The sequence below is a fragment of the Gymnogyps californianus genome, chromosome 3 (genome assembly GCF_018139145.2).
Source record: "Gymnogyps californianus isolate 813 chromosome 3, ASM1813914v2, whole genome shotgun sequence".
NCBI classification, from domain to species: domain Eukaryota; kingdom Metazoa; phylum Chordata; class Aves; order Accipitriformes; family Cathartidae; genus Gymnogyps; species Gymnogyps californianus.
The window spans coordinates 99,942,520-99,965,588 of NC_059473.1; the positions used below are offsets into that span (position 1 = coordinate 99,942,520).

A 23,069-nucleotide genomic window follows, 5' to 3' on the forward strand; every position below is an offset into this window, starting at 1 on the left:
AAACCAAATGTAACAAACTGACTGATAAAGCAAATATTCCTGGGGATTTAAGGAGGTGAAGATTGTTTTAAAGAACCACCACATCATCTATGCATTATAAATTGCACTGAGGCTAGTTGTGCATGCTTAAAAGCGCTGCCCTGCAGATTATCAATTGCCTATTCCTATTTTCATTTAAATACATGGCGGTTTTTTAATAATATAATTGTATAGGCTTACAAAGCATTATAGCATAAGCACTTTTAATTTACTTCTATACATTATATTTGTTTATTCCTTATGATCTTGTCTCCCTCTAGTGGTTGGCCCTCACAAAAATGTACTTCTACCTGTATTCAGACCTGTATGCAGAATCACAGGATAATTCAGGCTGGAAAGGACCTCAGAAGGTCTCTAGTTCAAGCTCCACCTCATGGAATTTCTGGTTGGCCCTGGTAGAAACATTCAGCACCAGCTGTTTGCAATCAAGGTAAAGCCTCACTCCTGAATCCAGACTCAAGGACCTCCTAAGATCATCTAGAAAAGAAATGGAAGAGCCAGGAAAATCAAATCACTAGAACTATCTCATTGGGATGTATCTTCATCCCAAAGTTTCATCACTTCTTAACAGAGTAGGAGACATATTCCTTTGCATGCTGATGCAGTATACAGCTGGCAAGTTGTCTATCCTCAGTTTCATACATGATCATCATGCGTGGAAGAAACATCTAGAATATATTAATAATCAACGGAAGCTCAAAATCTTCATTGTGAAGAGTTTGCTTCTTTACCCATCACAGACTCTGAGCAAGGTTAAGTCTGAGTAAACTTTCCTCTTCCTTCTTCCAGGAAAACGTCTGTCATGTGGACCTTCACTAGCAGGAAGGTATGAAGAGACATACCTCAGACAGGAACCTCTGACAAGTAGAAAACAACCTGCTCATTGCCACTTGTGACCAACTGCTACAGAAAACAAGCCATATGAAACTGTAATAAGATGATATGGAAAATTAAGTCAGGAAGGAGAAGAGGCTTCACTAGCTTGAATGGCACCACATCCCCCAGGAAAGAGTCCTAGAACACAGGGGCTAAAGAGCCATGTCTCATTCTCAGTAAGAAGTAGCAAGGACAAGAAAGCTGTTCTGTCATCAGAATAATTTTGTAAATATAGTAACGCTTAAGTTATGGAGATTTATTAAACAAATAAGTAAGTAACTCTTGCACAATTTTCAGATGCACTTCAGTAGCATATACAACAATAATAAAAATCATGGCAATATCAGATTGCAACATCAAAGGAATTACTTTTCAACACAGAAGTGCACAACTAGCAACTGTCTCTTCTGTAAAAAGTGGTAAATAATCAGAGTACTAGAAGAGAGTATTTTGTACCACCGTGAACCAAATACTGCTAAGAACTAGTATGTATCACAAGTATGTATGTAGCAAAGGAAAGCAAAAAGTGATGAGTTGTCTTGAAGTCATTCATCTGTATCAAAACCTTGATTCCAGGCTATTAGCTAAAGAAGTCACTGAATAATGCCTTAAAGAAACTGATCCAGCTTTCATTCTTTCCTTTGTTCTAAACACTGCATTATCTTTCAAGTCTCCAATTTCACATTCACAGACTAATCATACAAATAGATCTGAAAAAAATAACAGCCAAGTAACGATCTCCGCTGTAAGAGGATTTTATTTTCAACTATCAGAGCATTTTTACAACCGTACTGTAATTATTTAATTTGTCTTAATTGATCTTATTACTTTCTTGTTTCAAGTATTGTAAAAGCATACTGGAGTTACTGCCCTCTTTTTTGGGACAGGGGGGAGTTATTTTTTAAGCAACAAGAACAGGACATGAAAGAATCTATGGGGATTAATATCTATTTAGAGTAAGATTACATTTTATAAAAAAAAAAAACCAGCCTTAAAATAACACTGAGGTTATGAAGCCAACTGGCATAACCATTCAGTCAGAAGTAACACAGCTACCACCATTTGACAGTTGATCCTATCATCTGAACAACACTGATTTACCATTTAGGCACTCTTAGCCTAGCAATTTGCAGAGTAATTTTAATTACAGTGCCTAAGGAAAAAAAAATGTTTTATTTTGCGCTCTGTGTTTGTCTCTGTTGTGAACATGCCAGTACATGATCATTCCCCCCGAACAGAGCATCTCTACCAGTTTCAGTGCTTTCTTTGTAGGCACTACTTGATTCCCCTCCCCCCCCCGAATACACGGTTTCACACTTCATTGACAATATACTTTACAGATTCCTCTCTAAAGGTAAAATATTGTTTCTCTAAAAACTTTTCTACAGTGTTTTTATCAATGAGCCCCGGGGTATGTCCACATCAGTGATTCAGAGCACAGGAGGAGTTCTTTTTGGTGCAAATTTTCCTTGTGCCTACGCTTAGCCTGGTGGTAGGTACTCCAGTGTGCCGCTGATGTGTTCAAGGTAACTTCCTTCATGCTGAAGACTGAAGTTGTGTGCCAAGAATTCTTAGGATTGAGAACTGGCATAAAGGTTGAAGCCATTAAAGACGAATGTGAAGATACAATTTTGAAACTATAATCATTTGCAGCAAATTGAACACTCCCTCTTTGCAATACACCAGTCAGTAATGAATAATTAACCTTAGTCTTTAGCAAGAATCATGCATGTATCTTCACAATGCTCCAGTAAGACAAAACAGTGTAATTATCTCCACTCTACAGGAAAGGAACAATGGCATGAGTTCAGAAAATAAAAATGTCAAAAGAAGAAAGTACTAATAAGAATTGTATTAATCTTCATTTTTTCAGGACATTAAACATCGTATGACATTTTACTGTGAAAAACCATAGGCCACTGACTGCAGTTACAGGTGTGAAAAATCAGGGTTTTTTTTACCCCAGTCTGAAGTTGGTTATCCAGAACTTGAGAAGAAGAATGAAAATTACATGGAAAGAGCAGCCTGCTTGTGAAAAATGCAGTAACTACAACCCCTTGGTTCATTCACAATATGCTTTCTAACATTGGAAGCTAAACACAGATCAAGAGAGATGCTATAGTAGAAAGTCATAACCCTGTGACTGCAAACAGGATCCAAGGCGCATACATATGCATACACCAAGGGTCAAAGCACAAGTAGGTGGAATCGGACCTGTACACATAATATTTTTTTAAGACAGAAATAATGTATGTATATATTTACATTGTTATTGTTTCTGATAGCTTCTTTTTATTCTTTCAATTTCCTTTAAGCACAGGAAATTGCAACTGAAAAGTCTTTATTTTCCTGAACTCAACTAGTAATTAATTGGCATTCAACTGCAAAATTTAAGTTATTACCTCTCTTCAAATCCTTTCTTGAAACCTTTGTAAGGGAATGTGTTTTGGAATTCTTTTTTAACAAAATACATATCTCCTCTTAGATCATATCCCATTTAAGGAGCTAGATTTACAGAGGTTTAGGTACTCATTCAAATCATACCTTCAAAGCCCCTTCTCCTTCCCAAAAAATCTGCAGACCAGTTGATCTGTCTTCTGGGACTTGAAAGAGACATATGTACCATAACTCATTGTAGCCAGCATTACTTTTTGCCCTGTACCTTGTATAAATAGCCATGTCCCAGAGAACCTAAGCTAACAAAAGATTGTCTACCAAACACTCTAAAATACTTCATAGTACTCTGGAAAGCTGAGATCTCACAATATTAGATGCAAACTATCACAGTCCAAACAAAACTGACATAAGGTCTGAAATATCTGCTCCAACACATACCACAGGCCAGGCAGAGACAGACGAGAGAGGAAGCCTGCCTGATTCTGCTTAGGCTGTTCAAGGTAAGGAGTGGGTCACAAATGTCAAAAAAATTAGCATACATTTTTCATGCTCTGAAAGAGCCAGCACATGTATGTAACACTTTCCTCACTCATGATACTCTCAAAAATATTAGCAAGGGTTAGACCAATGATTAATATGTTAATAATACTGCCCATTGCCTGAACAGCATTTTCTCGCTATTTCCTCGAACATATTCTTCTGTCTTCATTCACCTCCAGTTTGTTCTTTTACTCTTAGACTGTAAATTTGCTAAGGCAAGCTCACCTTACACACAGCTGTCTAATTAATTTTTTTTTTTTTTTAATTAACCAACAAAAAAAGGCTAACCTTGCCTTTCAGATAGTACTGTTTGTGGTCACTTACCTGCTTGGTGAATTAATTTGGTCACATAGTACCTGTATTTCATAAAGGACATTGGTTTCCTAGTGATTTAGGGGTAAAGTAAGATTTTTCTTGTCCTCATCTATAAAAAGCCTCTTTGTGGCTTGCCTTTTTTCCCCATGCTTCAGGGAAACGACCAATAAAATGAATAAAATCATAAGCAAAGAGAAAGAAAACGCCGCCTTTAAAAGATATTACTCTGCCTTTTGCCCAATTATCTACTTTAACAAGCATCTATCCAAATATGTAGCACAATGTACACATTAACTACATCCTCACATTCACATATTTAGATATTTTTCCTTTGTTGAATTACCTTGTCTGCATCCACTTTTCCTCTGATAAATTCTTTCTTCCAAAATTCCAGTGCCTGTTCCAGAGTCAAGCCGATGCCTTTTAAGAACAGTCCGTATTGCATACGGCCACCGTGACGGAGATGATGGTTATCACGTAGTGCTTTGTGCAACTGGCGCATGCAAAGAGGGAATGATTTCACAGAAAGCTGTCGAGAGAAAAATTTGTGTTTAAGGCATTCTGATCATTTAATTCATAGGATATATGCTTATTGTGATTATTGATGAGCTCCACTTGAAAATGCCAATGGCTGGAAGAAAAAGACATGCATGTGCAGACCACCTTGGGACTGACGGTAACACAAGTGTGTCCTTAAGCCATCACATGCAATAACCACCGCAAGAACAAAATCCAAAGGACAGAGTAATACAGGTGGTAGTATCAGAATATTTTCAGTTACAAAGTAAGAAAGGTTTAATTGCAGTCAGGAGAAATATATCCACAGTTCCATTACAATGTTTCTTGTTTCTTCCTTCTTTTAGCTTCTGGAATGGCAAGATGACCTTTATATTAGAGTTTTCTGGGACTGGAGGCAGGGAGGAGGATTTTTCGGTTATTTTAAACATCTTTGAAAAACTACAAGCAGGAGTAAAATCCATTACAACTGATCTGCAGGTTTTTTCCCTGAAGAATATTATTTCTTATAAAGCAAGATCTTAGAGATAAAAAAATGTAATGTTCAAGTTTGCTTGGGCTTTGCATCTTTAACAGCTGAGTCATGCCATGGAATTCACTACCAAAGGAACACTGTCACGGTTAAGATGGACACTGAAAACACAAACAATTTCTAAAGTTCAGATAAAGGAGTTGCAATGTGTTTTTAATTGTCTCTGCACCATTGAGGTGGTTTTACAATCCATTTTATTTACTTCTTTGTTTTGAAAAACCCTTCTGTAAGTCCAAAGTCCAAAAAACAGCACTGAAAAGACTAATATTGCAACGCAATAATCATGAACTAAACATCATGGGCTACAAAATTATTAAATAAGAAAATTTTGTTAAACTGTTTATAATTATGTTAGGTATTTGTGAAAGTACACAAAATTAAGCTGCAAATTAAGCAATTCATTATAGCTCAAGTCTAAATCCTGATTAGATGCATTTTCAGTTAATTCTGCTCCATTTTAAACTTTATCACAATTTCATTCAAGTAGTTCTCAAGAGTTACAAAGCAAATATGAATCAAAAAAAGATAAAGGCTTTATATGTTGTCTGTACATAGAGTATTTGAATTTTAAAAGTTACATATCAACATACAATACAGCTCAATAAACAGTTACACAACTTACAGCATCAATCTGTTCTAGAGAAATTTTTCCAGTGTTCTTTTGCACACTGTAATCTGGGCCAACGTAAGAATGGCTGAAAAACAAAGCAAACAGTACAGCATCATTTAAAACTGTTCAAAAAAATATTTTTTTTAAGTTTACAAATTTAGAAAAATTATTTTACCAATTAAGGGCTGCAAATATTTTATATCAGGCAAAACCAAGAAAACAGTTTTTGACAGTTATGTAAGTAATTAAGATTTATAAAACCAACATTAGAGTCAACATGGTAAAGAAACCCTCCCTCCCTTTAACTGAAAGGAGTGGTGAGGGGTCATTCAGAATTCAGATCAGAGGACCACACTATTGTTGAGGCTGAGAGAGATCTCTGAAAATCATCTAGTCCAATCCCCCACTCAAAACAGTTAACTACAGCAGGTTGCTTAGCATCTCATCCAGCTGGGTTTTGAGCATCTCCAAGGACAGAGACTCCATAACCTTCTGAGCAACCTGTTCCAGTGTTTGACCACCCTGGCAGTAAAAAAGTGTTTTCTTATGTTCAAGTGGAATTTCCTGTATTTCAGTTTGTGCCCATTGCACCCTGGCCTATCACTGGATTCCACTGAGAAGAGTCTCGCTCTATCTTCTTTACTCCCCCTTATCAGACACCTATTTATGTGTCGATAAGATTCACACACCCACCCTCCTGAAACTTATCTCCACCAGGCTGAAGAATCTCAGCTCTCTCAGCCTCTACTGGGTAGCTCAAAACCGACACAGCACTCCAGATGTGGCCTCACCAGTGCTGAGTAGAGGGGAAGGATCACCTCCCTCAACCTGCTGGGAGCGCTCTTCCTAATGCGGCCCAAGAGACTGTTGACTTTCTTTGCTTCAAGGGTACACTGGTGGCTCAGTCAGTTTGTTGTCCACCAGGACCCCAAGGTCCTCTTCTGCAACCCTGTTTCACAGCCGTTCAGCCCTCAGCCTATACTGGTACATGGGGTTATTCCTCGCCAGATGCACGGCTTGGTATTTCTGTTTGTTGAACTTCATAGGGTTCCTGTCAGCCCATTTCTCCAGCCTGTCCAAGTCCATCTGAAAGGCACCACACCCATCTGGTGTAAACCATTCCTACCGGTTTTGTACCATCTTAGACTTGCTGAATGCCCCACTCCGTCCCATCACCTAGGACATTAAATAAGAAGCTAAACAATATAGGACCCAGTATCGATCCCTGAGGTACTCCACTAGTGATTGGCCTCCAGCTGGTCTTAATGCCTCTGATCACAAACGTTTGAGCACAGCATTTCAGCCAGTTTTCAGTCCACCTCACTGTCCATTTACCTAGCCCATACTTCATTAGTTGTTGATGAGGATGTTACAAGAGACAGTGTCAAAAACCTTGCTAAATTCAGGATAAACAGCATCCACTGCTTTCCCCCCATCCATTGAGCCTTCTATGATAAAAGGACCAGCGATGAGGTTGGTCAAGTATAACTTCCCATTCACAAATTCATGCTGACCACTCATGATCACCTTCTTGTCCTTCATATGTCTGGAACAGAGATGAGGCTGACCAGCCTATAGTTCCATGGATCCTTCTCCTTACTCTTTGTGAAGGCAGGGTTCACTTTTGCTTTCTTGCAGTAATCAAGAACCTCTTGTACTTTGCTACCTGTGTAGCATTTTAAACAAACAAACAAACTGATGTATCACTACGAACATCTACCGTGAGGGAAAAGTAAAAACTCAAAAACTACTTAAGTGGACCAATAAAAAGCTAGGAAGGCTTTTACTGCAATACTGACATACAAACACGTTAACTCCTGACAGTAGCTGTCTAGCCAAAATAGCACAGGACTTTGCACGTGCTGCCTCATCTTTCATTCATACTGCAACGAAGCTACTTCCGATACCCGAGCTGAATTCAGGTAACCCTACACTACAGCAGAGACAGTCACATAGACATTGTCACCAAAGTAATTTCAAATCAAATACAAGCGTCTAATGCCCAGCTTTTACTTTTAAATATGTAGACTTCTTGAATGAGGATATATGCAGGGCTGCAGAATAGGCCAAGAGAAATGCTTACAACAGAACCCAGCTGAACTCAAGTGTTGACAGTACAGCAGGCAATAAAGCAAACAGGGGCTTTGGATACAGCATATTGGTCCAAAAATCAGGTTGCAAAGTCTGGGTAAGAACAAATTTCTTTGTGCAAGAGGGATTTTGCAAGTAACTTAACAAAGATCATTTCTTAAATCTTCTGAAGACATATAGACGCTAACTCCAGAAAAAAGGAATTTAGCTAAATGATGATACTGAGTGCTACAGATTATTTTGTGACATTTCAATACTGTAAAGTGTGAAAAGCATACAGTTAAGAGTTGATTTTACTACAGTACAAATAATTTAATTATACATGTATTCATTCGTTCTTTAGTCTTATTTCTGGCACGCACTGGAGTACTAGGCAAGCTTACTGTACTTAATAGGGGGTTTTTTCATTATACAACAACGGATAAATAATTAAAAGTATTTGAGTTGTGTATGTCTATTACTACTGATTCTACTAAAGAAGTACCTAAATTTCCTTGCAGAACCAGATCTGCATCACTTTACTTAGACAAACTACAAACAAAACAAAAAACACAGTCCCAAAAACATTACAATCAAAGCACAGAACAACAGAAAACAGTTGTTGCTTAGGCAACTTTTTTTTTTTTTTTTTTTTTTTTTTTAAAAAACAACCAATTAGGAAAATGACCATTCAGTCAGTTATCACATCCCAGGTTGAGTGCTGGTAACTTCTTAAGCTGCTCTACCATAATCACTTCAGATCATCTGCTTGTACCCTACAGTATTTATTAGAATCATACCAATACTGAAAAACATCGCTAAGCTAAAGAAAACCATTTCTTGCTAGCATCCACAGAAAGGACTGGCCTGGGAAGAGGAGGCCCAAAGAGAAGATACAAAAGTTTTCCTATACAATAAGTGAACAAAATAAGACTTCAGAATTTACTGCTAAAAAGAGGACATACTCTCTCAATCTTGCTGACCATTACATCTGGACTTGTTAGAAAACTTTACTGAAAGGACAGAAATCCCAATGCCAAGGCGGGAGGGGGTAGAGGGATGGAGGGTGGGGTGGGGGCAGGAGTGAGGAAGAAGAAGAAGAAGAAGAAGTTATACTTTTCAGACTCTGAAAAGCTCAAATATTCTCAGCATCGTAAGCAAACAGGAAAAGTTTTTCATAAATGTTTCCTTATTTTTACATTAAAAAGTAGCATATGACCTTTGCAAGGTCAAAATTTCTTGATACCTGTCCTGATTTCGGCTGGGATAGAGTTAATTTTCTTCTTAGTAGCTGGTACAATGCTGTGGTCTGGATTTAGTGTGAGAATACTGTTGATAACATGCTGATGTTTTAGTTGTTGCTAAGTAGCGCTTATCCTAAGACAAGGATTCTTCAGTTTCCCATGCTCTGCCAGCAAGCAGGTGTGCAAGAAGCTGGGAGGGAGCAGAGCCGGGGCAGCTGACCTGAACTAGCCAAAGGGGTATTCCATACCATGGAACATCATGCCCAGTATATAAAAAGGGGGGGAGTTGGCCGGGAGGGGTGGATCACTGCTCGGGCATCGGTCAGCGGGTGGTGAGCAACTGCATTGTGCATCACTTGTCTTTTCTTGGGTGTTATTTCTTTTTTTTGTGATATTCCTTTTCATTACAATTATTATTATTATATTATTATTAATATTCTTAGTTAGTAGTGTATTTTATTTTACTTTAGTTATTAAACTGTTCTTATCTCAACCTGTGAGTTTTACTTTTTTTTTTCCCCCTCCCCACCCCACTGGGAGTGGGGAGGGCAAAGCAGCTGCGTGGTGCTTAGTTGCTGGCTGGGGTTAAACCACGACAATACCTGACACCACTTACCAAAGAGCTGAACCCTACAAACTGCCTTCAAAGGTTGTGGTCTGAAAAAGAGTATGCTTTATCCATCCAGAATATGTGGTAGACTGGAGCTGGGCATGAAGAGGCCAGCACTGGTCATGTGGCCTTAGGCAGCTAAGCTGTTGGATTCCTATCCCAAGGAGCTCAAGGGACTAGAGCTCTTGGGTTTGCCATTTTAGGTGTCAGGTCTTCTGATTTTCTATAGTAGAGATTCCCCAGGTCCATTGATTTCATCACAAGAAAACACCACTTTGCTTTCTCCACAGATTGCCATGATTTTCTCCACATTTCTATTAAAAAAATCTCAACCACCTTGCCAAAAAAAAAAAAAAAAAAAAAAAAAAAGAAAAAATTAAGACTATCCTTTTTTCTATGAACAATGGTCCTCATTTTTTCATGTCATTAATGTGACCAAACAGCTTCCTACTGCTGGTTTGAAAACACGTTACAACACAAACCAACCAGGCTTGTGATCTCCCTCACTTTCTTCTCCTCTTTTTGCTTCCAGTTTTAGCTCTTATTTTGGACTCATCCTTTCTTTTATTCCACATAGCTTCTGCAGTTATTTCCTGATCCTGATCAAGCTTCTTACTCACTTAGAAATATCTACAGTTCTTCATAATTTCTTTTTGTAGTTTACTGGAATGCAAGCAGCAATGTCTTCACTTTTCACTTAAAAAAAGTTTTATTTTACCTCCCTATATAAATTCTTGTCTCCCACCATTCAGACTGACTCAATCACTCAAAAACTGTCTTTCTAAAAATCCAAAATCTTAGTTACCAAAAGTTTTTTTAAACATATCTTGCAATTAAAGATCAATATATACATTCACACCACTGCTGACCAAGAAGAAACCTCCACTATATCAATGTTTCCAAGAGTGGCATCTATGTCTTTCAAATAAACAGCTGTAGGACTGTTCTGATAAATATTGTATCATTCACAGATGTGTTAGTATATCATGAGATTTAGTAAGGATATGAAGGCACTTTGTAGATGTTGATAATAGTAAATGACACCACTACATTAAGGTGTGCATTCTTCTTTACTTGCTTGTGAGATGAACGTAAGTGTGAAGGAGGGTGAACATGTCTGCATGAGTATTGTGTTATCCATTAAAAAAAACCCAGTCTTGCAAAACACTTGGTTTCTGTACCAACCTTGTTAACTACTATTTGAAGACAGAATTAATAGAATCATACAAAACACTGTTTGTAAAGGATGTTAGAAGACCATTTAGACCCACACTCCACTTCAACTGGGACTACTGCTGACACTAATCAGGTGAGACATGGCTTTTTCAAGCTGCGTCCTAAAAATCTCCACAAACCAAGATTCCACATCTCTGGGCAATCTGCTGCACCTATCAATCTAGCAAAGGCGTTTTTCCTAATGTCCAATCTGAACCTCCAAGCTGCTACATGTGACCACTGTCATTTGTTATATCCTCTGGCACCATCAAGAATTCCAATACTGTGATGCTTGCCCTTCAAACAGTTGTAGGCTGCTATTTGATCATCCCTAAGCCTCCTCTTCACCAGACTAAACAAAGTCAACTCAGCTTCTCCTTATAATTTACGTACAGGCACAGCGCTATAGTAGTTTGATGGGATTACATAGGACAGTTTTTATCTATCTTTGAAATTATTCCTCCTGAAGATTTTAAACAGTAGAGTGTTACGACCCTGTAATTTCATCACAAAACCCATATAAACTCCTTTGAAAGCATGAATTGCAGAAGCATTCTTCTCATGCATTTAGACATAAAGTTTCCATTTCTATTAAATTGCTAAAGTTTTAGCAATTTAAATCTCCTTGTAGCCTACTGTGAGCATGTGAAATCCCCAAGCACAATCTTGCATCAAATATTTTAACATTTTAACTAAAAATGTTCTCTTTTTTTTGGTCTAGTACAACTAATATTAGAAAGCACCAATGAAACAGAATAGGATAAAAAGAGGACCCAAGTCACAGATAAAATACATATTTAGTCCAGAACAGTCCAATTACAAAATAGATGTTATGTCCATTTAAAAAAAACGGGCATGGATTAAAATATCTATGCAGACATAATCCACAGTAAAATGACCTTTTCTGAGGACTAGCTAATTTAAAAGTCACAAGCAGATATTAATAGCTGCCAAAAAATGTGTGGGGCATTAACAACCAAACAATGCTCTGTAACCTTCAATTGTATACTCTTTTCATAAGTTTCTATCTAAGCTTTTGCTCCCCTGATAAAGCTCTATTGACATATGCCAAAAATAAAATATTGCTGTAAGAATTCACACAAAGAAGGTAGAGGAAAGCCTACAACTAACTAATACTCTCCCTTCTTACGAGCAAGATGAAGCAAAAACGAATCACAGATTCACATAAACAAACAACAGAGAAGACCTATTTAGTCATCTGTTTGTTCACTGCCAGAGCTTGTTTTTCAAGTTGTAAAGTTCGATGTATTTTGTCTATTTTAAAGGAACTTCCAAAAAGGCAACTCGGAAGCATTTGTGTAGTTTTTTCAATTGGTGACAAAATGTACTGGGAACAGCCACTCCATTTCCACAAAAGCAAAATGGAAGTAACTTACCAGTTGTTATACATACATACCAAATTAACATAAGAATGTGCAAAAAATACCTTTTTGCACAAATGTAGGATACGGTATCCCTGTTAAAGTAGCTGATGTTAAACTAGCTTTTTTTGCAACCTTTCCTTTTCCCATATTTAAAAAAAAGCGCAGAGGATTGTGATTGTTGTGATACTGAAGGCTGTTCCACTTACATAGACACACAGCATATATCAAAAGAAATTTCAAATTTCTCAGTAATTACTCCTAGAGAGTAATATTTATAAAAAACTAACCTAATTGCTCTTTAGCTTCAAATGGAGAAGGGTATGCCACTGAGGCATATTTTTTAAAATCCCAGTAAGATGTATGGTAATAAAAACACAGAAGGTTATTGGCATTCAGAAGTATCCCCTAACCAGCTACCTAACAGTTATACTGTAATTTTTTTTTCATTCATTGCTCTTGAACAAAGTTCAATCATATGTAAATAAGCAGAGATACAATGAAAGCTATTTTTCCTATTCTGATTTACGTTAAAAGCAATAAAACATGAAACTGTTCCTATGTAATAAAAATTACGAGATTTTTTTTTAAATCAAAATAAAATGGCAGGTTTTTGGTACAGATTCCTCAAGCAGTAGAGCACCATAGGAAATAAAGAGCATGGTAACTAGATCTGCATCCTAATTCTGGTGTAGTGCTGTCACGATAGAGCCTCACACCACTTCCATTTCTAATTCATCCAACATCATTTCAGTGATCTTAATGCAAAGCTGTATGTGTTCAAAACCAGAGCTTTCATTACTGACATTCAGTATTTAAGTAAAATTTCTACCCTTAGAGATATTAAAAATTCAACTGAATAAATACCTGAGCAACCCCATCTAACCGGATCTGCATTGAGCAGGGGCTAAATTAAATGATCTCCAGAGGTTCATTCCAAGCTAAATTATTCAATGATTCTAAGCCAATGCGTCTCCCTCTAATTGTATGGTCTTTTGTCCTCCTGCATTCTACCGTAGTAAGAAAACTCACCCAAACAATATGAAGTGGTAAAAAGTAATCACATATATAAGAAAGAGACGAGATCTATGCTTAACCTGAAGAACATCTGTCATGGTTTAGGCCCAGCCGGCAACAAAGCACCACGCAGCCGCTCGCTCACTCCTCCCCCCTGGCGGCATGGGGAGGAGAAAATATAATGAAAGGCTCATAAGTCAAAACAAGGACAGGGAGGGATCACTCACCAATTATGGTCACAGGCAAAACAGACCCGACTTGGGAGAAAGAAATCAATTTAATTTGTTACCAATCAAATCAGAGTAGGATAATGAGAAATAGAACTGTATCTTAAAAACACACCTTCCCCCCACCCCTCCCTTCTTCCCAGCTCAACTTTACTCCTGAATTCTCTACCTCCTCCCCCACAGCGGCACAGGGGGACGGAGAAAGGGGGTTTGGGTCAGTTCATCACATGTTGTTTCTGCCGCTCCTTCCTCCTCGGGGAGAGGACTCCTCACACTCTTCCCCTGCTCCAGCATGGGGTCCCTCCCACAGGGGTCAGCCCTCCATGAGCTTCTCCAATGTGAGTCCTTTCCATGGGCTGCAGTCCTCCATGAACTGCTCCAGTGTGGGCTTTCCCAAGTCATGGCCTTCTCTGGGCCCAGCCACCTGCTCCAGCATGGGGTCCTCCACGGGCTGCAGGGGAATCTCTGCTCCACTGTTAACCTCCATGGGCTGCAGGGGGACAGCCTGCCGTCTCACCACGGGCTGCAGGGGAATCTCTGCTCCGGCACACCCCCTCCCTCTCCTTCTTCACTGACCTCGGGGTCTGCATGATTGTTTCTCACATCCCACTCCCCCCTCCGCTGCCAGTTTTTCAGCAGTCTTTTTCCTCCTTCTTAAATATGTTATCCCAGAGGCGCTACCACCATCGCTGATGGGCTCAGCCTTGGCCAGAGGCGGGTCCGCGTTGGAGCCAGGGAAGCTTCCAGCAGCTTCGCTTCTCACAGGAGCCACCCCTGTATCCCCTCCCTGCTACCAAAACCGTGCCACACAAACCCAACACAAGATCAGAAAAGTATTTTTTCTTACTCTTCATCCCCAAACGCATTCAAAGAAAGTAGAAAGCTTCTATATACTGTATACGACTAAGAGAGAGGCAGGCTATTTCAACTGTGTTGTAGAGCACTCTTAATGGTTTACATTTTCAACTCTCTTTTTAGGTCCATTAAAAGCAGAAAACAAGACTCCATTCGTCAATGAGAGTGACGGAGAAATCTTCCAAAAAGATCACAGAGCATAAAATATTTGCGACAAGGAAGGTCCATACTCTGAGCAGTGTAATTTGGAATCTGTTTCGTTCATAAAGAAACTTAACAACTTACTATAAAAAAAAAGTTTTTATAAAAGCTACAAATATTTTCTTGTTACTTAGAAGCAACACCAGCTCTATAAATTATGTTTCATGTAATTTATAAAGCTTTTGTTAAGTTGAAGGGATACTTTCAGGGTTTTTTTTTTTCCCAGTCAAAGCCAATCGCACAGATGAAGCGGCTGGAAAAAAAAACGTAGCTAAAACATTCTACTAATACAATTATTTTAATCTACATGAAAGAATACACTCATGCTTTCAGTTTATGCTACCTGAGATGATTAAGCAGAGGCTGTAGTCTCTCATCAGACTGTATGGAAGGCAGCGATCGTGCGTCAGCTAGAAGAAAACAGAATTTCAATTAATAAAATATTAGCTTCAAAAAAATTGATAGCACAAAGCAGGAATGATATAAGAAATCACCCTGCGTTGCTACAACTTTACACAACATTGGATAAAACATACTTTCTCCTATTAAAAGTAACTAAGCACAACCTTCCAGAATCTGAAGTTAGCAGAAATATTTACAAGTTAACAAAGTTAAACAGTGAAAAATAATTTTTCTAAAATTACAATGTTATTTGAATTAAATAGCAAGACATCATTGAGAGTGGTATACTTTTTTCCAAACATATTTGAACTAGAAGTCATATTCTACCTAGACAGCCTTCTAGCAATCACATAATGTATAGTCCATTAAGCCATATTATGTACAGTTTACATTTGTATAGAAAAATTTACATAATATTTAGCACTGACTGTTATATAGACATGACTGTGTACAGTTTTTTTTAAATGGGCATAACCTGTGTTTTGTAATTTTACTGTTCTAAACTAAATACATACTATTTTCTTGTAACTGTTTAATATGACTAGTTAAAATATTAAAACAATAAACCTAGTAGTCTATAAATCAACAGGTACATGTCACACTATTGCAGAATACTAGTTAATTGGTGTGTTAACTAAAATAATTGGAAAATCTGCTTAATATCAGTATATAGGTGTCTACCTTCACCTATAAAAGTTACAAGCATAGCAGTTCTGATACTGCTGGCATACATCTAATATAAAATATTTAATATAACATGCCTTTCATGATTCTACTGCTGCCAAGTTAGGCTGTATTTTGAAAACTACCTTCATACAAATTTAAAATTTCAACATATTTCACATTGTATAAATTACCATCAAGTCCGTAAGTATTTTACAGGTAACTTAAAATACCATGCATACAGTTTTACATACTCTTCACAAATCTTATGAAAAAAAAAAACAAACCAAAAAAAAAACCTTTTAGCACCAACAGTGTGCTTCACCTTGCTGGCTCCAACAAACAAGTAAAGGCAAGCACTGAAGTAGGACTAACTAGCAGGCTGCAACTTCTATTTATAACCCACAAATAAATATACCCCAGAAAAAGCTGTGCTCAGTGTTTGGGTACAGGGGGTTTATTTGTAACCATAAGAAACTCCATGCCAAACTCCATTGGCTCATAGTTAGACCATGTGAATATGGAGGAGTTTAATATTTTCCTGAAAGATCACCTATTCATCACATCCATTTCATAACCTTTGCTGCTAGGCAGAAGTCAGACTGGGGCCAAATTTTAAACTCGTGCCTGAAGCTAGCAATACCAACCATCAGCTAAATGAGAGGAGGTTCAAAACAACTAGTCTGTCAAGTGAAAATTGAAGCTACAAACACAAGGACAGCAGGGAAGGAGGAACAGGCCATTTCAGCCGTTAAGCCAGTCCTGGCCTGCAGCAATCACCGCTTCAAAACGCAGCTCTTCTCAGTCTCGGGTAACCCAAGTGTGCTCCTCCGATCTGACTGCTGCAGTAAAGGCAAGTCAGGCAGTCGCAGCAATCCATTCATCTTTCTTTAAAAAAAGGCTGGTATTTTGGCAATTAAAGCATTATCCACAGTCCCTTATTTTACGGGGCTAGACTGAGATGCATACCGCTTACTAAAAATTCAGCAAGCTCTGTATTCAGAAGTTTCTTTTGATAAAAAACTCCATTTCTTACCACTGCGTGTTAAAGGCCAATACACATATTGTTCTATATTCATGTCCTCTACAAAGTAACCCTCTAATTTTGTTTGAAACACAATCAGAAAACCAGAAATTATTTCTGAAGAGAACTTGGAAGCCCTCTAAATACCAGCCAAGTTATTCCACTTGGCTAAAATCAGAACAGAGCCTGAATTACCTGAAATATCATCTGCTTCTCCTTCTATTAATAACTTAACCGATACAGAAAACAGTATTTGTGTGCACACTCACATACATACGTATATTTTTACGTGAGACAACCATACAGTATTTTTCTCTATACAGTACTTTAAATATTACATTTAATCAGAAAAAAACTAATTTTTTCCTCGTTAGAAACAATCCATTTACGACAAGACAATGTTTATGAAAGTCAAACTGGACAGTGGTATAAGAAGCAAAAACCAATAAAATTCAAAACCTACAAAAGTATTGATACTATTGTCAAAGTTACATATACAATAAACTATGTTGTTATGTAAACATTATCAATGAACAGAAATACTGTTTTAAAACTAATTTGGGAGACTTGTAGGAATTGAGGTAGAACCAAGAACTAATGATCTTGGTGTTTAACCAAGTTTTTTCTTGATGTTGCAATGAAAGACTATGGAAGAAGTGGACTATGCTGGCTGTTTCGGGAACCACCATTAAAGGGGAAAAAACATAATCCCTTGAAGTCACAGGAGAATCCACATGGCCAATGTTTTTCTTAATTTTTTTTTTTTTTTACTGTCTTGTGTTTCACCAATAATTATGGAATCTGCAAATTTTAGGAGCAAAATGAATGCCTATTCTCCTCCATTATATTACCTGGAAGGACAAGATAAAGTTCTCTACAGAATATGCTCTTGTGAAAATAAGATCATACACCTTTCAACTCTTACAACAAACACTTTGTTAGGTTAGTTCAAATGTTTATTTTCAGGAAGATGTGGGATCCTCATGACACTGTTCTTTTCTATCTAAAACTAAGGGTAATTTTCCTTAAACACAGTTGAGGAGAGCCCATCAAAATATTTGAATAATTTTAATTGAAAGAGCACATTGTCCTTTAACTTACCTGGATTATAAAAATAAAAGGTAAAATTTTAATGTCTAATGTCTTTCCTCACAACTGTATTTTTTCTAACTGAGCCACACTGTAAATAAAATTAGCTTTTACAAAGGTGGTGGTAAATTAATGCTAGTGTTTTCAAACAGCTAAGAATTTTATGTCCTTCTTCAACAGTATTTTTCTAAAAGAAAAAGATAATCCCAATTACAGAATCCAAACTGAGATTCTGAAGACTTTTTCCAATCGCTCTAAAACAAAATTTAGACAAATTCCTGCAAACACAGCCTTGCCTTCATCTCTATACAGTACTCCACACAAAGATCACCTTACCAGAAAAAAAAAAAAAGGAAAAACATGCTATTTGATATTTTAGATACATGAAAGACATCAAAATGTTGTCAAGTAAGAAGCATAGCTCCAAATTCTAGTCATGCTGAAGCAGTTTAATTTACAGAGAACATAAAACACTGCAGACTTGAGATATTTCCAGTCCCAAGGCCTGGATGATGAGAGGAGCGGGCAGAGTGAGCCGCAGAAAGAACATGAGGACACCTCAGAGTTGAGCTGAGGTGGTGAAAGCTGGGGTGAGTGATGTAGATCATTAAGGCAAATTAAGCACCATGTTATCAATATCACACAACATTTAAAATTGAGAAAGGAGGAAGAATACTTAACAATATGAGGAAAAGGAATGAATAAACTGAAATCTGAGACAACAATGTCAGTCCAACTTCATACTAGCTTTAGTACCAGTCACCAGCTGTCTTTGCTGCAATTCAGATTGCCAATAGTAAAAAAAAAAATTTCTAAAAAAAAAAATGCACAAGCATTAGAGGGAAAAATCAAACCGGAATCTTCATATATTTGAAGTAACCAGAATTTCCAAAAGCAAGCTTACTAAAGTTTTGACAAAATTCAGTAATATTTTTATGCAATCGTGTAGAAGAAGAGCAAGTAACTGAGTTGTTCTTTTCTATTGAGCTCTACGCAACAATCTCATCTCTAGTGTTCACTATGCTGCATTTACGGCAAACAAACAGGATATTTTCATATGGCATGAAGAAGGTAACCATTTCAGAATGTGCAGAAAGCACGTGATGATTGGAAAACTACCTGAACATTAGAATTATTTAAGATTTGGCAGTGGTACTTCAAGTAATAATGAAGGTAAAAGGATGACAACTTATAGGCTGATGTCTAAGAATTGGTCTGTTTTTCTTCCCCCCATCCAGACATGAGACCAGCACATGAAATTGCAAGTTATCTAAGATTTACTATAAACCTTAAAAAAAAGTTAAATTGACACAAAGCCTGAAGTTAAGTAGCAGCTCCACATGCTGTCAGGAAGGTAATGACATTTTTATACATGGCAATTAAGAACAAGATTATCATGGCTCAATTAACTTGTCTCAATTTTTTAGGAGTATGTGAATTTCTTGATTTTGAGGTTATCATGTCAGAGCTATTTGCTCTCTAAGTGTTTTTCTGCGCAAAAAAGATAAGAGAATTTTTATTTTCACAAAGTTTACTTTCTAAATGAGATGTCCTAACTAGCTGTATCGCACAAGAAAATTTTAATATGCTGTCAGGCCATTTGCTGAATACATTTTAAAAAAAAAAAAAAAAAAAAACACATTAAGTTGTATGTCATTGAGAAAAATGACATGCCAGGCTTAGGAGGAAAGCACAGAAGGAAGGGGTTTGTGGCAAAGGTTACTTTTAGCTGAGGCAGGCTACTGAATTACTCCAGGCTCTTTCTACAATTTACTGGTGGAAGGGGGAGTTCCTTTAGGGGGGTGCATTAGAGAACCTAAAATGTAAATTATTACCTAGAGTATTTCCTTATTAACTGCTAAGTACTCCTAGAACAACAAGGAGTGTCTGAAGGCATGCTGTCCACATGCACATCCATAGCCTGTGATTTACTTCTAGACAATTTGTCAAGCTCAACTTTTTTTTTTTAATATCCTAGAACTACCTATGCTGGCATTCATGCTATTTCTTTCATATTTTAACGAACCCTGTACAAGCAGGCTTAGTGTGCTTTTGCCTCCTCAGTTCTTTTAAAACCCAGACAGGCAGGATTACATCATATGGGACTCATATTTAAAAGGGAGGGTGACTGCACTGTGGATGTGTCTAGGGACAGGGCATCTCAAAGAATGCTCAGTCCCTGGAAAGTTACCTTGCTTTTTCCCTCAGTAAATTCTTCCTTCATAACTCCAAGCTTTACAACAAAATTTACTTGAAGGAGCTTTGCAGAGACTTTGAACGGAGGACTGCTCTATTAAGTGCTGAATGCACCTCCGAAATACATAGTACTTTTAAAGGTGAGCCCATGGTTCCCAGCAGGCACTCTGCAGTTCTTGGAAATACAGGCACTTCTTTACAGGGGCTACCTAAATTATTTAACCTATATCTCCGCTAGCAGTTCCAGAACAAACATCACCTCCATACGTGCTCCACTACGCAGTGTAACAAGGTCTCGACTAAGACCAGGCATAGGTTTGGGAGCCTTCTGCAGCATAAATGAAAAGATTTTCCTAGAATGTTTTTCTCTGTTTATTTCTGCTACAATAGTTACACCACTAACAAAGGGTGTGAAGGAACAGCTCTAATCCAAATGCAAAGATGAAATAAGGTTAAAGTAGGGATTGATCAAGGCAGCCATAAAAACTAAAGAAAAGGCTTTAACAAAAACACTCAAAACCAACGAACAGAAAAAAGCCAGTTACCTTTGCCATCTGCAAAAGTCTACCATCACCTGTGATCATATAATATCATGCTCAGCAATAAAACTGAGGGGCAGGTTTTCCAAAGCAGCCATTGCTCAAGGCCTGGCTGGGCATCGGTCTGCCGGTGGTGAGCATCACTTCTGTTTTTTTCCTCCTTCGCTTAATAAACTGTCTTTACCTCAATCTATGAGTTTTCTTATTTTTGCCCTTCCTGAATCTCCCCCCCATCCCTTGGGGAAGGGGGTGGCAGAGGCTTTCCTGCCAGCCAGGCTCAATTCACCACATACTTATATAAACTCATTTCACACCAATAAGAAGCTGATAAATTTCAGCTTAAGCATAGATTTCACAGTATTTTGAAAGCTTAGTTGTCTATCTTACAGGAATCCAAAAAGAGCTGCTACTGGTTTGTACAAAATCTACTGAAGGTGGTTCTGTACCACCTCCTTTTACCTTTTACACTCAACACTAAGTCCTTCTATTAACAGAGGTAAATTAAAAAAAAAAAAAATGAAAAATTATATTCCAAACTTGGGGGAAAAAAAGAAAAAAAAAAAAGAGAGACTATATGTGTTTAACTAGAAAGCAAGATATGAAGAGTCAAAATCCACTATAAATGAAGTCTTTCATATCCCTTTAAAAAACAGAGGGTTGATACCATCTAGACAGAAAAAAAAAAAAAAAAAAAAAAAAAAAAAAAATCGAACTTCAGCCCCCACTCTTGTTTCCCCAGTAATCTAGAGACCTGACTTGAAGAAGCCACCTCCAAAAGTAACAAGTATAGTCACCATATCCATTTGAAATGGTACTAACAAATTATACCATTTTTAATTATCAAATTTAATACACTAATTTAGAGCACATTTTTAATACCCTCTGAAAAAAGGTCAAAGAAAAATGCAGGAAGACTTTGTGCTTACAATATGTAGCATTACACTAACTAATTTTTCCCTATAATTGCACATCTCCCTACAATTTTCCTGTACAGTCATTTTAACACTTCACTACTCCATTACTGGGCTTCAGCTTTTAAGTTGGAGAGATCACATGCAGGTTAGTTGCTTTTCCATTTTACTTTTAATTACTCTAATTAAACAAATTGGTACCAAAACTAGTTTTAAATGCTACTGGGGACAACATTGACAAGATAATTATATGGTCTTTAATACTATCCACAAATGTTTTATAACATTAGTATAACAGTTTCTAAGCCTTGGTGAAAATCAGTCAACAAAGACCTGTTCTCCATCCACAGAAATTTAAAAAAAAAAAAGAAAAAGAAAAAAAGAAAAAAGTAATTTGAAGCAATTATACTATTAACAGTAGCAAGAAATAACAGGACACTGCAACAACAAAACACACAGATGAAAAAAGAAAAGCAGAAGACTATGGCAAGGGTTTACCTTATAAAATTTCATTGCTCAATTCCAAATCTTTCCATCTGTTTAGCAGCAGTAACAAAACCAGTAGATTAAGCAAAGTAAAAACCTCTATGACAAGTGTATTGTATGCTGATTTTAAGAATTTAGAAATAACACTCCTATATTCCATGCTCTAACTCTTCAACTAAATGTCATTAATGCATTAGTGAAAAACACCTACAGCAAATTTCTTTAACAATGATTTTCATGCAGCACAGAATAACTAAAGTTGTTAGGCTTTTGTTAGATTTCAATTAGATAACTAGCAAGTAAATTTTAGAAAGTATTAAGAACACAGAAATTAGAAATAAGAGTATTAGAAGGGAAACAAAACCCTACGTGTTTTGAATCTTACACCACAGGTTACAGACAACATTTTTATGACAATTAAATTTACACTGTGAAGGCTCTTGCATCTTCCCATTATATGTATTGATGAACAGAAAAATGAAGGATTAGGTAGCTAAAAGGTTAAGCACAGAGAGGAAATTTCTATTTAGAAAGCAAAGAAACAAACCATGGATTAGTGTACTCTTTTACTGTATTCTGTACTCTTTAGTCCATTCTCCCACCAACAACTATTTGTTCCTATGATGCACTTCAATGCCTTTAGCGCTACAGGAAACCTCTTCCTGCATTTCTGTTTCCCAGTTGTTACAATAAGAAAGGAGAGAGCATAAAGAAAACCAAAACTAGTTCGGACATCAAAAGTTCAAATTCAGCCTTCCAAATGAAAGCTTTAGATGGTTCTTTATTGCTTTAATGCAATTTAACAAATATTTTTATGAAGAGAGGAAAGAAACATTGTGTAACGTCAACAATTTGACATATTCAGAGTGAACACATCACCAAAATGCTTCCTTAATAATGCTGTATGGATTTAAAAAAAAAAAAAAAAAAAACAAAACAAACACACAAGTCAGACATTAAATTATTACGGTTAGGACTTTAAAAGTTTAAAGAGAGAATCTATTTCAGTCTCTCATTGCTGCCTAAGGAACAAGCTGTAACTTGAATGTTTTCTATTTCATTTGTTTTGTAATATGCCACTTTACAGAAAGTGCCCTTCTTGTTAAAATGTCT

General features: G+C 37.1%; 1 protein-coding gene across 1 annotated transcript in view; it reads right to left on the minus strand.

The window, feature by feature from the left end:
- The window catches only part of PRIM2 (DNA primase subunit 2), a 132,267-nt gene that overhangs the window by 44,556 nt on the left and 64,642 nt on the right, over positions 1 to 23,069 (minus strand). The window contains exons 7-9 of the mRNA XM_050894337.1: positions 14,990 to 15,056; positions 5,838 to 5,910; positions 4,511 to 4,696 (exon numbers count right to left, since the gene is read on the minus strand). Of these exons, the coding sequence (XP_050750294.1) occupies positions 4,511 to 4,696; positions 5,838 to 5,910; positions 14,990 to 15,056 (326 nt within the window). The remainder of the gene's footprint in view (positions 1 to 4,510; positions 4,697 to 5,837; positions 5,911 to 14,989; positions 15,057 to 23,069) is intronic.